At 42.1% G+C, this 15,231-nt stretch overlaps 2 protein-coding genes across 2 annotated transcripts; one reads left to right on the forward strand and one right to left on the reverse strand.

Annotated features, from left to right (window-relative positions):
* Positions 1-527: 527 nt before the first annotated feature.
* rnf2 (ring finger protein 2) lies at positions 528-6,767 on the forward strand. Its single transcript, XM_018754277.2, has 7 exons — positions 528-604; positions 1,523-1,618; positions 2,042-2,202; positions 3,818-4,033; positions 4,335-4,607; positions 4,856-5,027; positions 5,333-6,767. The coding sequence occupies exons 2-7, from the start codon at positions 1,532-1,534 to the stop codon at positions 5,432-5,434; spliced, it is 1,011 nt and encodes a 336-aa protein (XP_018609793.1). The 5' UTR covers positions 528-604; positions 1,523-1,531; the 3' UTR covers positions 5,435-6,767.
* Positions 6,768-6,854: 87 nt separating this feature from the next.
* trmt1l (tRNA methyltransferase 1-like) lies at positions 6,855-14,777 on the reverse strand. The gene is made up of 16 exons (XM_018754275.1): positions 14,716-14,777; positions 13,793-13,921; positions 13,141-13,203; positions 12,944-13,057; positions 12,792-12,856; positions 12,471-12,627; positions 11,657-11,777; positions 11,285-11,364; positions 10,439-10,685; positions 9,858-10,070; positions 9,100-9,290; positions 8,794-8,872; positions 8,541-8,704; positions 8,374-8,436; positions 8,052-8,178; positions 6,855-7,489 (listed from the first exon to the last, which is right to left on the reverse strand). The coding sequence occupies exons 1-16, from the start codon at positions 14,774-14,776 to the stop codon at positions 7,288-7,290; spliced, it is 2,076 nt and encodes a 691-aa protein (XP_018609791.1). The 5' UTR covers position 14,777; the 3' UTR covers positions 6,855-7,287.
* Positions 14,778-15,231: the final 454 nt, after the last annotated feature.

Below are 15,231 nucleotides of genomic sequence, written 5' to 3' on the forward strand. Positions count from 1 at the left end.
CTTTCACTTCACGAACAGATGTTGGAATCGTGGCTCAGTCTGTTCGTTGTTGAGATATTGGGCAAATTTGAATAAATATGAACTCTTTGTGGGGGGGGGATGTATGAGTGTTGGTGTGTCGTTTTTGTGATTCAGTGGTAAAATTCAAACATTCTTAATATGTGTGACATTTGCCCCATTTGGCTTTGTTTATTTACTTTTACTGTTGTTGTTCCATTTTGTATAAACGAAGCTCTCCCATGTTTTCCCGCGCTCTGTTATTTCGCAACAAGACGCACTTTGGTTCATATTTGCGTCGCAGAGCGAAGACCAGCGGCGCAGCTAACAAGTTCCTGCTGTGTGATGGTTCATCATGACTATTTGGGAAAAGCTGCAAGCGTCAATTAGCACATATTTCAAAGTACAAATGCATATTGCTCTCGTCCAGTTAAATGAACTACCATGGAGCAAACGAGTTTTTAAAGGAATGCACTGTATATCGTGCCTAAATAAGATGTACTTGCCTACATTTCCCGAAGTCCTTTGCGCGGGCAAGGTCGCCATATTGCGATTTGCAAGAACGCGCCTGGGAAGTAGGCTATCGTACATTCACACTACACGAAATGTAAGTATATAAACAAACAACTTCGGTCAGGGCTTGATTGATTTTTTCGCTGTTACCGAAAACGGAGTTAAAAGTTGAGATTTTCTAGAGGAGGAGAAAAAATATAAAACGGCTTTATGTCTTAGCCGAAGACATTTTTATTCGCGGTGCGGATTAAACGGCAGCGGAGCGGTGCCGTGCGGTGCGAGCTTTCGACACATCCGCGGGCTCGTTCGTGGAAAAAAATGACCAAATGACAACATCAGACTTAAAGATTTTTTCAGTGTCGTGCGTCTACATTTGATAATTTTGCAGGGAAAGTGCAGTTTCGGGGAAGAAAGCTGTTTGGTGCGCATGTGTGCAGACGCATGAAAACAAAGAGATACACACACAGGCTGAGAGATGGAGCAGTCCGCCACCCACAGCTTCGCCAACAAACAGGCGCGCGCGCTGCTCCGAAACCTGCGACGCGCCGTAATTGCGCCTTCGCGGAGGAGCAGAGGCGGCGCGTGCGTGGGCCTGCTGTGGGACTAGTGAGGTGTTTGTGCAGGAGTGCGTGTCCGCACGGTGGGGGGGGTTCTCTCGTCAGTTTGTGGGAGGAACATTCATAGTTACGTTACCGGACAACAGGAGCTTTTTAATAAAATTTCGTCTTAAAAGTTTCACCTCGCCGCGTAAGTAAATTTCACAGGTAGTGGTGCGCCTTACGCCTGTGCATTCGGCACACATTTCCTCCGCGGTTCCACGCGGCCTTTTAACGCGATTAATTTAAACGATTAAAAACGGATTAATAAATGTAAATCAGATTAAGTCTGGATACATCAAAGTGTTAAAGTGGCAATAAAGCCATTGGGTCTGGAGAGCTTCTGTTTGTAAGTAGTGTGTTTGACTTCTTTTCCCTCTCTCTTCACGTGTGCTTCCATATGGGTGTGTGTTCAGATCCCAGCCATGACCCAGACCGTGCAGACGAATGGGGTCCAGCCTCTCAGCAAGACGTGGGAGCTGAGTCTCTACGAGCTGCAGAGAACGCCACAGGTAAAAGGGGTGGCGGTTTGGAGGTCGAACTCAAACTTTAAAGGTCTCTGATGGGTAAGAAGTAGGTGTCGGGCGGAAGGTCTTTTGCTCGCTCTTCTCCGCTGTCTGCGAGACGACGGAAGCTTCTCAAAAGTGGGCTTCCCATGAGGATACCGGTTGAAATCACTGTGAGAGCACTGGTGCGTAATCAGTGCAGTTAGTATCAAGCTGTGCAAAATGCTACGAAAGTCCCTTTCTGCAGAAATCATTCCTAACGAATGTGATGTGATGTCAGAGGTTATCGGTTATAAACAAAAATAACGCAGCTCCTTTGAAGTGATCGATGAGGTAGTGAAGAAGTAAGCGTGCCTGCGTAAGATCATAGTCAGGACAGAAGTGCTGGTCCAGCTGCCCAGTTGAGCCAGTGCAATTCTGTGTGACCAGGAGGCCATCACAGATGGATTGGAGATTGCCGTGTCACCACGCAGCCTGCACAGTGAGCTCATGTGCCCCATCTGCCTGGACATGCTGAAGAATACCATGACCACCAAGGAGTGCCTGCACCGCTTCTGTGCAGACTGCATCATCACAGCGCTGCGATCTGGGTGAGCATGTGTACATGTTTCAAGTTGACTTTGTCATTCCTCTATATAGCTTGTATACAGTGGAACGAAATGTCGTTTCTCTGGAGACCATGGCGCAACACGGAATAGAGCACAAGATAGTAAATACACAGTTGGTGGTGTGGTGTGGTGTAGTGTAGTGCTGGGTTAGCTGTTAGACTGTGCCAGGTGAGTGTTGGGAGGCAGCAGGGTGTTGAGTAATATGACTGCCTCAGGGAAGAAACTGTTGCAGAGTCTGCTGGTGAAGGCACGAATGCTCATGTACCTCCTGCCAGATGGCAACAGGGTGAAGAGTCCGTGAGAGGGGTCATCCACAATGCTGGTGGCTTTGTGGGTGCAGCGGTTTTTGTATGAGGAGTCGATGGTGGGACGAGAAACTCTGATCTTTTCCGCTGTTCTTACAACTCGCTGTAGGGTCTTGCGGTCAGAGACTACGTAGTGTCCGCACCACACGGTGAGTCCGACATGTTTGGTTACTTTGTGAGGATAAATCTGAGGAGGATGTCCCCACAGGAATCTTATATATTGGAAAATGTACCCCATGGGAACGTCTGCATAAAATAAAAGATGATCAACTTTGTTTCTGCACCTTATAGTAGTATGGTTGGAATCGTTTCTTGCATTGATACATCTGTGTCTGTTAAGTCCCGACAACATGAACTTCCACTTATTTGTCTCCGAGTCCACTATCTGCAGGAGTTTGTTGCAAGCTTGTCAGAACATTCTGGAAATCCCTGCTCCATAAGGGATGGGACTATATAGGCCTGTAGTGTTGTGTGTTTTTTTTTTTTTTTTTTTTTTTTAAATATCACTGTCATTAGATATGTGAATCAGAATCTGATTTGCTGACTCTGCCTTACAGCTTATTGAAGCTTTTGTGTGAATTTGGTGGAAACTAAGAACACATTTTTTTGTTTAAGTGTAATAATTTATTGAATTAGATGTACTTTGGTGACTAAAATGAGAGCATTATGGTGCCACGGCTGTACACATAGTTGTAGTCCACCTGTGGAACATAAATACCATAGTTTGCATGACACACACATCAAGGCTTTTACAATGACATTCTCTATATATCATAATGTGTTAAAAAGGCTTAATACTTTCTGAAAACAGATGAAGCCTCACTCCTATTGTCTTATTTTGGCTGCGGTAGGCAGAATAAGACAAAGGAACTGAGCCTTCTGCCACTACACACAAGAGTCATGTCTGTCAGTGTAAGAAATAAACATTTTCAGCAAACAGTGCTGTTCTCAGAGTATGGTTCTTTCAACAGTGATACATGTTTTCTTCTCAGTGATAAAATAGGCTTGCTCTGTGTTCCATCTGGATATAGATATAATAAAGTTTAAGCAACAAAAATGAATATTAAGCCATGTACACTTCATATTTGCAAGCATTGGTGGTGTAAAAATATTTTATAACACCTAAGTGATCCACCACTAAAGAGACTGAGAACCACTGACAGATTTTTTCAGTAGCACAATTCATATATATTTTCAGACGATTGATACAGTTTGAGCAGATAGGCAGCCTCTGCCTGCGCCACAGGACTGTGGGTGTTGTCACTTGTAGACTTAATTCCTGTGTCTTTCAGCAACAAAGAGTGTCCGACCTGCAGGAAGAAGCTGGTGTCAAAGCGCTCCCTTCGTCCAGATCCCAACTTCGATGCCCTCATCAGTAAGATCTACCCGAGCAGAGATGAGTATGAGGCCCACCAGGAGAGGGTTCTGGCTCGCATCAGCAAGCACAACAACCAGCAGGCTCTGAGCCACAGCATCGAAGAAGGCCTCAAGATCCAGGCCATGCAAAGGTCACAGTCATTAGTCTCACCCTGTAGGAGTTTCCACACTTCTCCACAGACAGCCTTTAAAGGGTGCTTATGCGAATGTGTCCTGAAATTTATCTGCTGAGAAGGAGAGGTGGTTATTTTAAACAAAATTGTGTGCTCTGTGCATTTTAGTTGTTTCTATATATATAAACATTCGGAATTGCAGAAAAATTGACGTAGGATATGATGGACTGAATTTCCTTAGAGATTTTTTTTCTGTTATTACTGTGTTTCCTGTAGAGTCCACCTAGTGATGCGACCTTCCCATATCTTCCCATTACAGGCTTCAGAGGGGGAAGAAACACCAGCTTGAGAATGGTAGTGGGGCCGAGGACAATGGAGACAGCTCCCACTGCAGCAATGCCTCCGTGCACAGCAATCAAGAGGCCGGGCCCAGTATCAAGAGAACCAAAACCTCAGACGACTCAGGCCTGGACATGGACAACACCACCGAAAATGGCGGTGGCGACATGGCCCTTGATGGCGCTAGTGAGATTGAGCTAGTCTTCCGTCCTCACCCAACACTGATGGAAAAGGATGACACAGCACAGACAAGGTGGGTAGCTTCTGAAATTTCAACCTCACCAAGGCTTTTTGGATAATCAGTGCCTTTATGTTTACTTTTGAAGACATCACTGTGTAGTCTTGTGTATACATATGGAATTGCAGTACTATCTCAAAATAAGTAATTATGCACTGCACTTCACAAGCGTGCAAAGCAACCACGTTAAGCTGGAGTATACAAGTGTATTCAGGTTTGCATTTTCCATCAGTAACATACTGTCATATTGAATTTTTGCCCAGGTATATTAAAACTTCAGGAAATGCAACAGTTGATCACCTGTCCAAGTACCTGGCTGTGAGGTTAGCCCTGGAGGAGCTTCGCAAGAATGGAGATGCCAGCCCTATCAACGTGGAGGCAGCAAGTGAAAAGCAGTACACCATCTACATCCCCACAACCAACAGCCAGTTCACAGTATGTGTATTGGAGTCATGCCATATTAACTTACTAGTATCACCTTGGCAACCTTTCCAAATTCTCTGTTGAAAATCCCATTTATACATTATAGAGCAGCCAGTTAATTTCAAGAGCATTCCTGGTAAATGGCACATAAGGAAAAATTGAGGTGTAGATCCTATAAAGTAAAAATAATTACAGTAATAAACTCTGCAAATGTATATATTGCAATGCATTTAGAAGAGAGTAAGGAATCTTGTATATTAACTAATATGGAGGGAGTAACTTAACACCTGACCTTTCACACTGTGGTTGGCATGCAGGTTCTGAATGGATCCTTCTCCCTGGAGCTGGTCAGTGAGAAGTACTGGAAGGTCAACAAGCCTATGGAGCTCTACTTTGCCCCCACCAAAGAGCACAAATAGTCTTGCCGTGGAAGGGCTGAACAGACTGACAGCTGTCCTCTTTGTTGCCATGTTGGATCTGCTAGTTTCAGGTGCACCTGTATCTGACTAACTGTGGCTATGCGTGTTTTTTTTCCTTTTCTGTACTGGTGTTTAATATTCCTGTAGTACACTTAATGTTCATATTATGCACTTTCTTTAGTTTGGGGAAAAAAATCCTTCATCTAGTAGCTGCTGTTGGCAAAGGGTTTTACTTTTTTCTTTTATCAGAAAACTTATGAAATGTCTAAGATGTTCATTTTTACATTATTTGAATGGTAGGTACTAGGAAATCATGCCAGTTTGTCATCAATTGTGCATTTTCAACCATTATTTGAATTTTTACATAAAAGGGGTTAATCTTACATTTGGTTTTGATTTATGAATATTCTAAAAGGCCTGATGGTGCATTAACAACAGGGTCCCAGTACAGAATGATTAAATGAGGAAAAAACTTCAAATTTAGTCTGGGAAGACAGAGCTGATATCCAGTGTGGAACATGTTTTTTCAAATTAACTTTCCTACTCCACACGATACAACTTTTTCTAATACAAATAGAGGATGGTAACGGAAACACTTTTCGGACGCAAAGTAAACTCTTGAGCTTGACCTTAAAGTGCGATGTCCCAATTTAATATGAAGAAGCCTTTCAAAGGACACCATGAAATAGCTGAATAGCATGTCGAGTGCTAGGTTGAAGTTTTGCATAAATACAGTTCCCTTTTCAGGGGGTAAAGGGTATACAGCAATAGCTAATAACATTAAAAATGTTCAACCCAGATCTTGTTTTTGTGATTTTTTTTTTTTTTTTTTTTCCTTTGACCACACTGTATTGCAGTTTTCATATGTATTGTTTCCTTTATGTAATGGCGTTATAAATACATTTTCCAGTGTTAAAAAGATAATGCATTGAAATCCTAGACATAATAAAGCTAAAATCATCTTAATGTTATTTCAGTTTAAGCAACTGTTACAAGTGTGTAGATCCTCTGTATACTCAAATTTTGTCTTGAAAGACCAGTCTTCATCTTTGACAAACAGTTCAACAGGAATGTGGGAAAAAGAGGTATGAGTTGCTGTTTTTATTATTGCTTTGTTCTAAGTGCAACATGGGCAAAACTGATGGTCAGTTATAAAATCAAAATTTAAAGGAAATGTAGCATTACAAGTGAGAACAATTTCTCTAGTGCCCCAAAAGAATTAGCAAAGGGTGGCTGCAAGTTTCCTCTCTGAACTAGGCCTAAACATTTTTGTTCCTTTTAAGTGAGTAGAAGAGGTACAAATTTGAACCAGGCTGAAAGTGTAAGTTTTTATTTATAGTGGTAAAGTGAAAACAAAGTAACACTAGATCTTATATGTAAAATTTATAAATAAATACTACCTTAAGAATACTCAATACACTTCAGTGACAAGTGTTTATTAAGTTAAAATACTAATGTCCACAGCAAACCATTGTATTTAACTTTAAAATGTCTTTAAAATATAGTAACCCATGCAACTTACTGACAGGCCACTGTTTACTACCAGTATCATGAATAAACCACAAAGGGACTTTCTCAATTGCTTATTTCTAAAGTAAAAACCCAAGGGTGGACATTTTGCCAATTCAGCCTCTTGCTATCTTTGTATGAGTGGAGGGTTTGATTTCTTCCCAGTCTTCCTCACAAGTGTTTCAGCTCATGATCTAAGTAATTCAATACAGTTTTGCAGAAAATCTTTTTCAAAGATATGCTGTAAGCCTTGCATTAGGCAGCAGGGAAAAATACAATCGAGTATGTCACCAGTGAGAAAAGGTTATCAGTGCAGTAAGAATGTTACGTCAGTTGCCGGTGAGTTAATCCATGGTCGTGGCCGTCTCCTCTGTACTCAGAGCATGTCCACCACCCTGGCCTCCGGTGTAAGTTGGTACACTGTACTTGGTGAGGACTGACTTGAACTGGCTCAGAGAGGCATCAGTGCGGACTCCTGTTGGGTCGAAATGGGTCCGGCTTACCCGAAACCCAGCCTCTGTCAGGTACTGGAGGAACTTATTTAACCTGTGGACACACAGATAGTACAAAGGAAATGGAAATACACGATTCATGCTGTATCAAATCTTAAACATACTTAACATAGCATGTACTGTTAACAGTCTTAGGTAACAATGTTTAACTGCAAATGTCACAGTGGTGTGCAAGCAGAAAACCTGAGTGCCTTTAAGGATATATAACTATACTGCAGTTTGGTATTTGGTTAGTTTTGGTATCTAATCAAGCTCAGAGTTTATACACAAAGTTATAACCCCGGTTCAGGGATGTGACTGCAGATTAAGCAAATAAGTGATACTCCCGCCATCAGGTTGTTCTTTCACTAACAACTGGCTGACTCATTGCAGTGGAGCAAGGGTTATATATTATATGGGTTCTATGTTAATGTGATTTGAGTGATGCAATGGATTCAACTAAAATACCACTCAAAGCTGAGTAATTAAGAGCTCTGTTGGAAGGAGCACCTGAAAATCTCATGGTCCCTGGGGATCAGGGCAGCTGAGCTCTACCCACAGAAAAAGCTTTACCAGCGTGGCTGTTTTGCATCCAATGGGGTGTCTGTGATACTCACTTAGGCATGTTCATGCCTCGGATGCTGTGCCGGTGGATGCTGTAATAGAAGGGAGGATGCTCCAGCAATGCTTCTGATTTCACCTTTTTCAGCACAGTCCCAGACTCGTCACTCATCTTCCGCTTCCCTGATTAGACATAGGCATATATGCAAAGGGCAGTGCTCCAACAGTTGTTTATCCTGTTTCATTCCAAGGACATAAAATATTAGCCTGCACAGACCAAAGGTTCTATCCTCAAAACAAGTTTGACCTTGACTAAGAAAAGGCTACTGGTCTTCCTGTTTAACACTTGTAGCTATGAAAACAAAAAGGACTATGTACCTGATTGGTCAACTGAAGATTTGTCTTCTTTCTTTAAAGTTTTAATGACCACACCACACTCCACTGAAAAAGTAACAGAAAATGCAAATTCTTAGTAAAGAAACTAAAGAAACTGAAGAACATTTGAAGGTCAAAGGTCTGTGCTCTGAAGCTTGAATATGCTGCACCTTGGTTAGCATGAGATGAGGCCCCGTGGACAAAGGACTTCAGCGTGGTGCACTCAGACTCACAAATAAGAGTCTTCACCAACGCCTGGATGTCATCCATACTGTGCTGCACGGCGGCGAACAACATGCGCCTCAGGAAGCCGGTGTTGAACAGCGGACCTGCCCTAGAGGTCCAAACAGAGAGGGAGAAAGCTCGGCATTGGACAACGTGCTCCTGGAGCCACTGAGAGAGCAGTGGGATGCCATGGCCTACCAAAGAGGTCCCAGCTCCACAGCAGTCTTTCCTGGCATGCTCCCTTGGCAGTTGCAGGGCAACTGTCTGTAGAGGTTCTCTAGGAAGAAATTTAACAATGGCGAGACTTACTTCCACAGATCATGCAATGCAAATGTGTATTGATGCTTACCTAAATGACGATCACCCTAGTAACACAAATGACAAAGCTTAGCCAACTTATTTCCCCTCATTTATTTTTGCCAAAAGATTTCAGTCATTCATCTGGCACAAAAACAAGCATTTCTAGTTGAAATGAGTGAGCAGCAAATTTTGTTTAGACCTCACCTTCCACCATGTTCCCAGCCCTCAGGAACACCCTCTCTTCGCACCACTGGCAGTGGACAAGCTGCCGGATTTTCTTGACAGCTTCATCAGCCTGGGTGGGACCCCGCAGCACCCGCACAACCACCAGGACGAAGTGCTCCAGGGCCACGGCAAGCAGCACCTCGATGCCCTTGTTGCAGCGAGCAGCCGCCCTGCCAGCCCAACAAAAAATACCCACGTCAATCTCTCCCAACTGTCTCTAAATGATGCATCAACTGGAAGATCCACTGGACTTGTATGTCCTTCTGTGACCCACTCACGAAAGTTGTAGTTCTATTGTTAGAACTTTATTCAGAAGTTTATTTTTAGGAAGTTTCTACAATTTATAGGAAACTGACTCCAAATATGTAGTAAATAAATACGTATTAAAAGCATAGCATATCCCCTATTAGGACTCAGCACTGTAACATGTACAGGTTACATGATGCAATTTAAAATATTTGTCCTCTAGAGGGGACTTTTCTATAAAGGTAACAGAAGGACAGACCAAATAATGCTCATGAGACTAAAATGATATGCAGAACAAACATGCAATTCTCATCAGACTATGAGAGCTATAAACACCAAATAAACAATTCACATGAGATTAAAGCAATGCACAGACTAGATAATTCTCATGAGACTGAAACGATGCAGACAAAACAATCCATTCTAGTTAAGCCAAATAAATGGTCCTACGGCTGTGCCATGCTCATCACAATGCAGACAGTGTGCGTCACCTCGCCACAGTAGCCACGACCATGCGTGCCGCCAACTCCTTATAGTACTCGGTCCTGACGATGTGACAGCCATAGTGTCGCAGCGTGACATTCAGTGCCTTGGAGTACAGCGTCCCCGTATCAGTGGAGGTTATGGACACAATGCCCAGGTTTCGTACATTTCTGAAGGCAGCATCCAGGTAGTTCACCGCCGTCCCAAAGGGATCCAGGTGTCTGTTTCGTCACCAGCAAACATTTCAGGTTATTTGGCAGAGAGCAGCATCTGTCTGCTCTGTAAGGTATATCAGAGAGAAGCTAACATTAAATTATTTTCATTATTAAAAGTTACCACTAAATTTTTATAAAATAAAAACCTGAATAAAATTACACAGCAAAACCAGTTTTTTTGTGAAATTCTGGATCCTACTGGTTCCTACTCCTCACTATTGTACTTACAGTTGTTTCTTACATAAATCTGAGTCCATACATTGAAAATGTAAAAACAGATAAATACAGCAGGTGTCCAAAGCCATTCTTACATTAATTCTGCTTTGATGAATTCATAGGTATATTGTATGAAGTATAGAACTTGATCTACTCACATGTAGTCGAATGGCCGCAGGTGCATAATGACATTGGCATCCATCTTGACAACCTCCACAGAGGCAATGGGGACACCTTCCACATCTCCAGCAACATCTGTGTGTCGTGGACCTCGGCTGCTCTCCACCCGGATGTGGTTGAGGCGGCAATTCTCTCGAATCATTTTAACGCAGGATTCATTGATGTCATTGATGGTGACCTTGACAGCGCTGCGCAAATGCTTTGCCCACTGCAGACCCATGATGCCTGCAGAAAGAGGTGAAGGACACTTACTGTATTCTAATTTCACATTATTAAACAAACATACAATCCAATGTCTTGAATTGGCATTAATAGTGGTAGTGGTATGTATCTCTCCATCTGTTGCCGAAATGCACTTTTGTTTACTCAGAGTTGTAAGGGACTTTGGAGAAAAGTGTCTGATAAATAAATATAATCAACATTAATTCATTGTCAGCACAGCTCTGCAAGTCCTCCATTGGTTGAACAGAACCCAGTTTTGCATGAACTTACTGATATTACGTTGCTTACAATCAAAAACACTTTATATTACAGAAAGAACTTAGGGTAAGTACATTTATTAAAGGTTCACCAGGGCTCCACCTGGAACTTCACCCAGAATGCTTTACAGGACCGGGTTCTGAAACACTGTCATACATGCAACCCGCATGAAGTTGTTCATATCGCCTTAGATTTACATTTATTCATTTAGCAGATGCTTTTCTCCAAAGCGACATACATCTCAGAGAAAAAATACAATCCCTCCAATTCCCTGCTCTCATTGTAATGATAGAGCAGAGAACTCTGTCTGGGTCAGACAGAGAGCAGCTTGACAGAATCCTCACCTGTAGCTCCAAAAGCATCCAAGCAATCTAGTGGGCTTCGCTCTTCTGCTAGAACTGCTAGAGAGCAGAATACCAGTTGTCTGAGGCAAAACACAAACACAAGGTTCTGTTACTGACAATCAAGTGCTAACACTTTTATTCATACAAATAAAGAGACAAAAACTCAGCAAAAGTAGTTATTTATTTGGACATGGAACACTTATTCAGGTTACCCTTGACGCAGCGATTATATAATCAGAAAATAATAAGATTAGGAAACACAGCTGCACTTTTTGTCTTCAATCCTCAAATCAAAAAGCAACATACTCTTCCATGACCAAAGCATACACAGGACCTTGTAATTTCAAAAAGAACGCTTGCGGGCATTTTCACCTGTTTGTTTTCATTTTACGGTTGAAGTAGGTGTCACTCTTCTGTGGGGTGGTGTGATTGGGCAGTAGCTGCACATTGGTGCCCAGTTCCTTCATGATTTCGTAAGCCTGCCCTATGGGAACTGCGACAAACAAAGGGAAAAGCAATGCATTGGCCACAAGAAATAAAAACACACATTTAATTTCGAAATTGTCTTCATTTTTATTTACATATTTACATGCTTTTATTTGCTTGGGTTTGCAAACCGCTAAAACTTAAATAAGCCACTTTATAGTTACTAGTTCATAGCCACACTGGTTTCTCATTTTATTAACAAAACTGGGCCCAACAGCCTGTTTGTAACTCAAATTGTTTGTAAATTCAAAGTCACTTTATCTCCCTGAGCCACAACTGATAAAAGCTTAATGACAGGTGCCAGTAGACATTTATAGGTTCATCCTATCAAAATGTACAATGTTCGTCATCTTGGTATTGACAATCAACACTCAAGAACAAAAGGCATGAGTTGTACACATTGTAGAAACCAATTCAACTAAACTGGTCCCCTACTCATGCTCTATTTGGGTATTTTTTCTGACATTCACCGCCTCGACAGGTAAATAAAGCTTGCTTTTACTTCACAGCTAGCAAAATATTTTTAAAAAGATAAGTGAATAAAAGATTTTAAAAAGTGTAAAATGCTTGCATGTTCAAAAATTTTTAACAATCATTCGGAAGAAAAGAAGACAGTATTTTAGTTCCTCGAAACCACTGTAAAGAAGTGGGAACAAGGCAATCACATGAACTCTAAGAACAGTGATACTGTAACGCTTGCCTGGATCCTCAAAGGAAACTTCTGAGCTGCCTGTGTAGCTGGCCTCAGTCTCGCCCTTGTTCACATGGCGCTTGAGGTGACTGATCATGTCTGTTTTACGAGCAATGGTGACAGAGCAAACCACACAGTGGTAATGAGCCGCCAACCGACTAGCTACCTGCAAAACAAACAAAACATGCCCCATCAATCAACGATGAATTCCAAACAGAGCCAGAAGAGAAATATGCAGTGGTGTATTAAAATCTGAGTAGATCCATCATTCTTCACAGAAGGCAAGTGTGTTCAGTCAAAGACATTTTGACTGCAGGGAAAGGGCCTCACCTGGTCTCCACTAAGGCTAGACTTCAACTGTCTGCATGGTAGGTGACAGATACACATTCTATGGCCTGAAAAACAACAAAACCAATGTCATCCATTATTTTTTGAATCCCTGCTAAACACCAGGAATGGAATGTGCCACTGAATGTAAATACCTTCAAATTCCACATAGACCTTCCAGTGAAGGTTCTGTAGATGCCGTCGCAGTTTGTGGCTATAGCAGGCTTTAAACTTCTCCTCTGGACACAATGGACATGCCTTCCTCCCAGCTGAAGACAGAGACTCTATCTTATATTAATCCAAGAAAACCCTGTGCACTGTAACCACTGACTAACCTTCAGACATCACTTGCCTCCATTTAAGTCCACCAGCTTTTCCAGGCCTTCCAGCGAGGTCTGAATGGATATATGCCTCTCTGAAATAATCACACAGCTTTTCTTTACTCTGGGTCTATTTAATAGAGTGTACAGACAGGCCTCATCACACAACAACAGACATGCACATGTTCACAGTCATCTTACTATGTTCGATTTGACACTTGGTGCTACACACAGCTACTGAAGTTATGCGCACTGGCAAAAATGGTGGTGTCAGACAAATGAACCGCGCGTTGATAATTATTCATCTGTATCGAAAGCTCTTCACCTATTGTGAACTCTGAGCTGTGCACTGCCTGGGAGAAATACATCTGCTAAATGAATAAATGTAAAATGTAATGTTGTGGAGGGGGGGGGGGGGGCGCAGTGGCACAGCGGGTTTGGCCAGGTCCTGCCCTCTGGTGGGTCTGGGGTTTGAGTCCTGCTTGGGGTGCCTTGTGATGTACTGGCATCTCATCCTGGGTGTGTCCCCTCCCCCTCCAGCCTTGTGCCCTGTATTGCCGGGTTAGGCTCTGGCTCGCCGCGACTCAGCTTGGGACAAGAGGATTCAGACAATGCGTGTGTGTGTGTATGTGTATAATGTTGTGCAGCACAAAAAAATAAAAAACAACTGATTGGTATTTGTACCAGTCGAAGGAGCAAATGATGTTTTCCCACTGTCAGGATCCGATTCAGTTTTGACACTACCAGCTGTAGCGGCCACCGACTCGAGAGCGGCTGTCTCGTCGTGCAGGATCGGTTCGAGGACAACGCTCACTGCAACGAGAAGAAAACATTTATTGCAAAAAAAGCACAGTGACAAAATAAGGAAAGCAAAAGCATGCTTGGTTGGCCTGAAAGAAGAGTGCAATATAATCTTCATTATATTTCAACAGAATTTCTGGAAGGAGGGAAGACATGACCCTCCCGAGAAGCAATTCTCTAGCTACAACACTAGTATTTAAGCTGGAGACCTTAAAGGTTAACAGTAGTTACATTTTTGCTTCACAAAAGTGTGTGATGTTCTGTTCTTCACATTTCCTCAAGTTATTTCAGCTATTAATATTAATGTTCGCAGTCCAGCGAGGAAACAAAACAAGTTATGTCAAGGGTTAAACTAATAGCTCGGACAACTTGTGCAAATTCAAACTGTCGCGTGAATGACAGCGCGCGCTCGTCTTTTACAATTCGCGCTCGAGACCGATCCTCAGAGCAACACGACACGGTCCACACGCAGAGCTCCGTGTCCGGAACACTGTGACTGTCCGTTTGAATCAGAGAACAACACCTTAGTTTTTTAGATCAGATTGATCACACTGGCGCCACAAAACAATACATTATTTGTGGTGAAACTATTTAAATAGCACATAACGTAAAATGATTCATTGCTTATATCTAGGTCCTATGGCGGAGCTCCGTGAAGAGGCCCTCGACTATTCGTGTCTTGTTTAAGAAGTCGAATCTAACATATTTCTACAAAAAAAACAATAAAGCATCAAAATAAATATTATTTTAATAATTTATAGCGAATCCGGTTTAGGTGAAATGTAAACAATCGCCGGTTCTCTTACTGTTTTTATCATCGACCTCCTGGTGTAGTTGTAGAACGTCCTCTTCCTTATGCTCCGCCATTTTACTAAACCAACGTAAAATTCGTATGTGCGCTCATCCCCCTTGCGCACATTGCGTAAAATGGTCCCGCTGAACGTTATTTCTACAAAATACTGTAGTATTACTGTGTAACACTGCTGTGCCGTGCCGTTGCCGCTCGACTGGAAGTTTGCATATAACACAGTCCCAACGATTCGAATGAAAAGGAAGTATCGGCATATTTGGAAGTTATTAAACATATTAGATTTGTAATGTTATGCTATTAGAAGAAAATCTATTGTAAAATCAAGAATGATGTGGCGGCATTATTATATTAATTATACCAATTGATTTTAAACACTGACTTGTTTTTTTTTAAATACAAATGTTGTATTCCACAATCAATAGCTGAAGTCGTCTTTACTTTGCAAAGTTACAAAAATAATTACGTTTGAGCGTATTTGCTATAATAAATACTTAGTTTAAGTCATTCAGTT

The sequence above is a fragment of the Scleropages formosus genome, chromosome 9 (genome assembly GCF_900964775.1).
Source record: "Scleropages formosus chromosome 9, fSclFor1.1, whole genome shotgun sequence".
NCBI lineage: Eukaryota > Metazoa > Chordata > Actinopteri > Osteoglossiformes > Osteoglossidae > Scleropages > Scleropages formosus.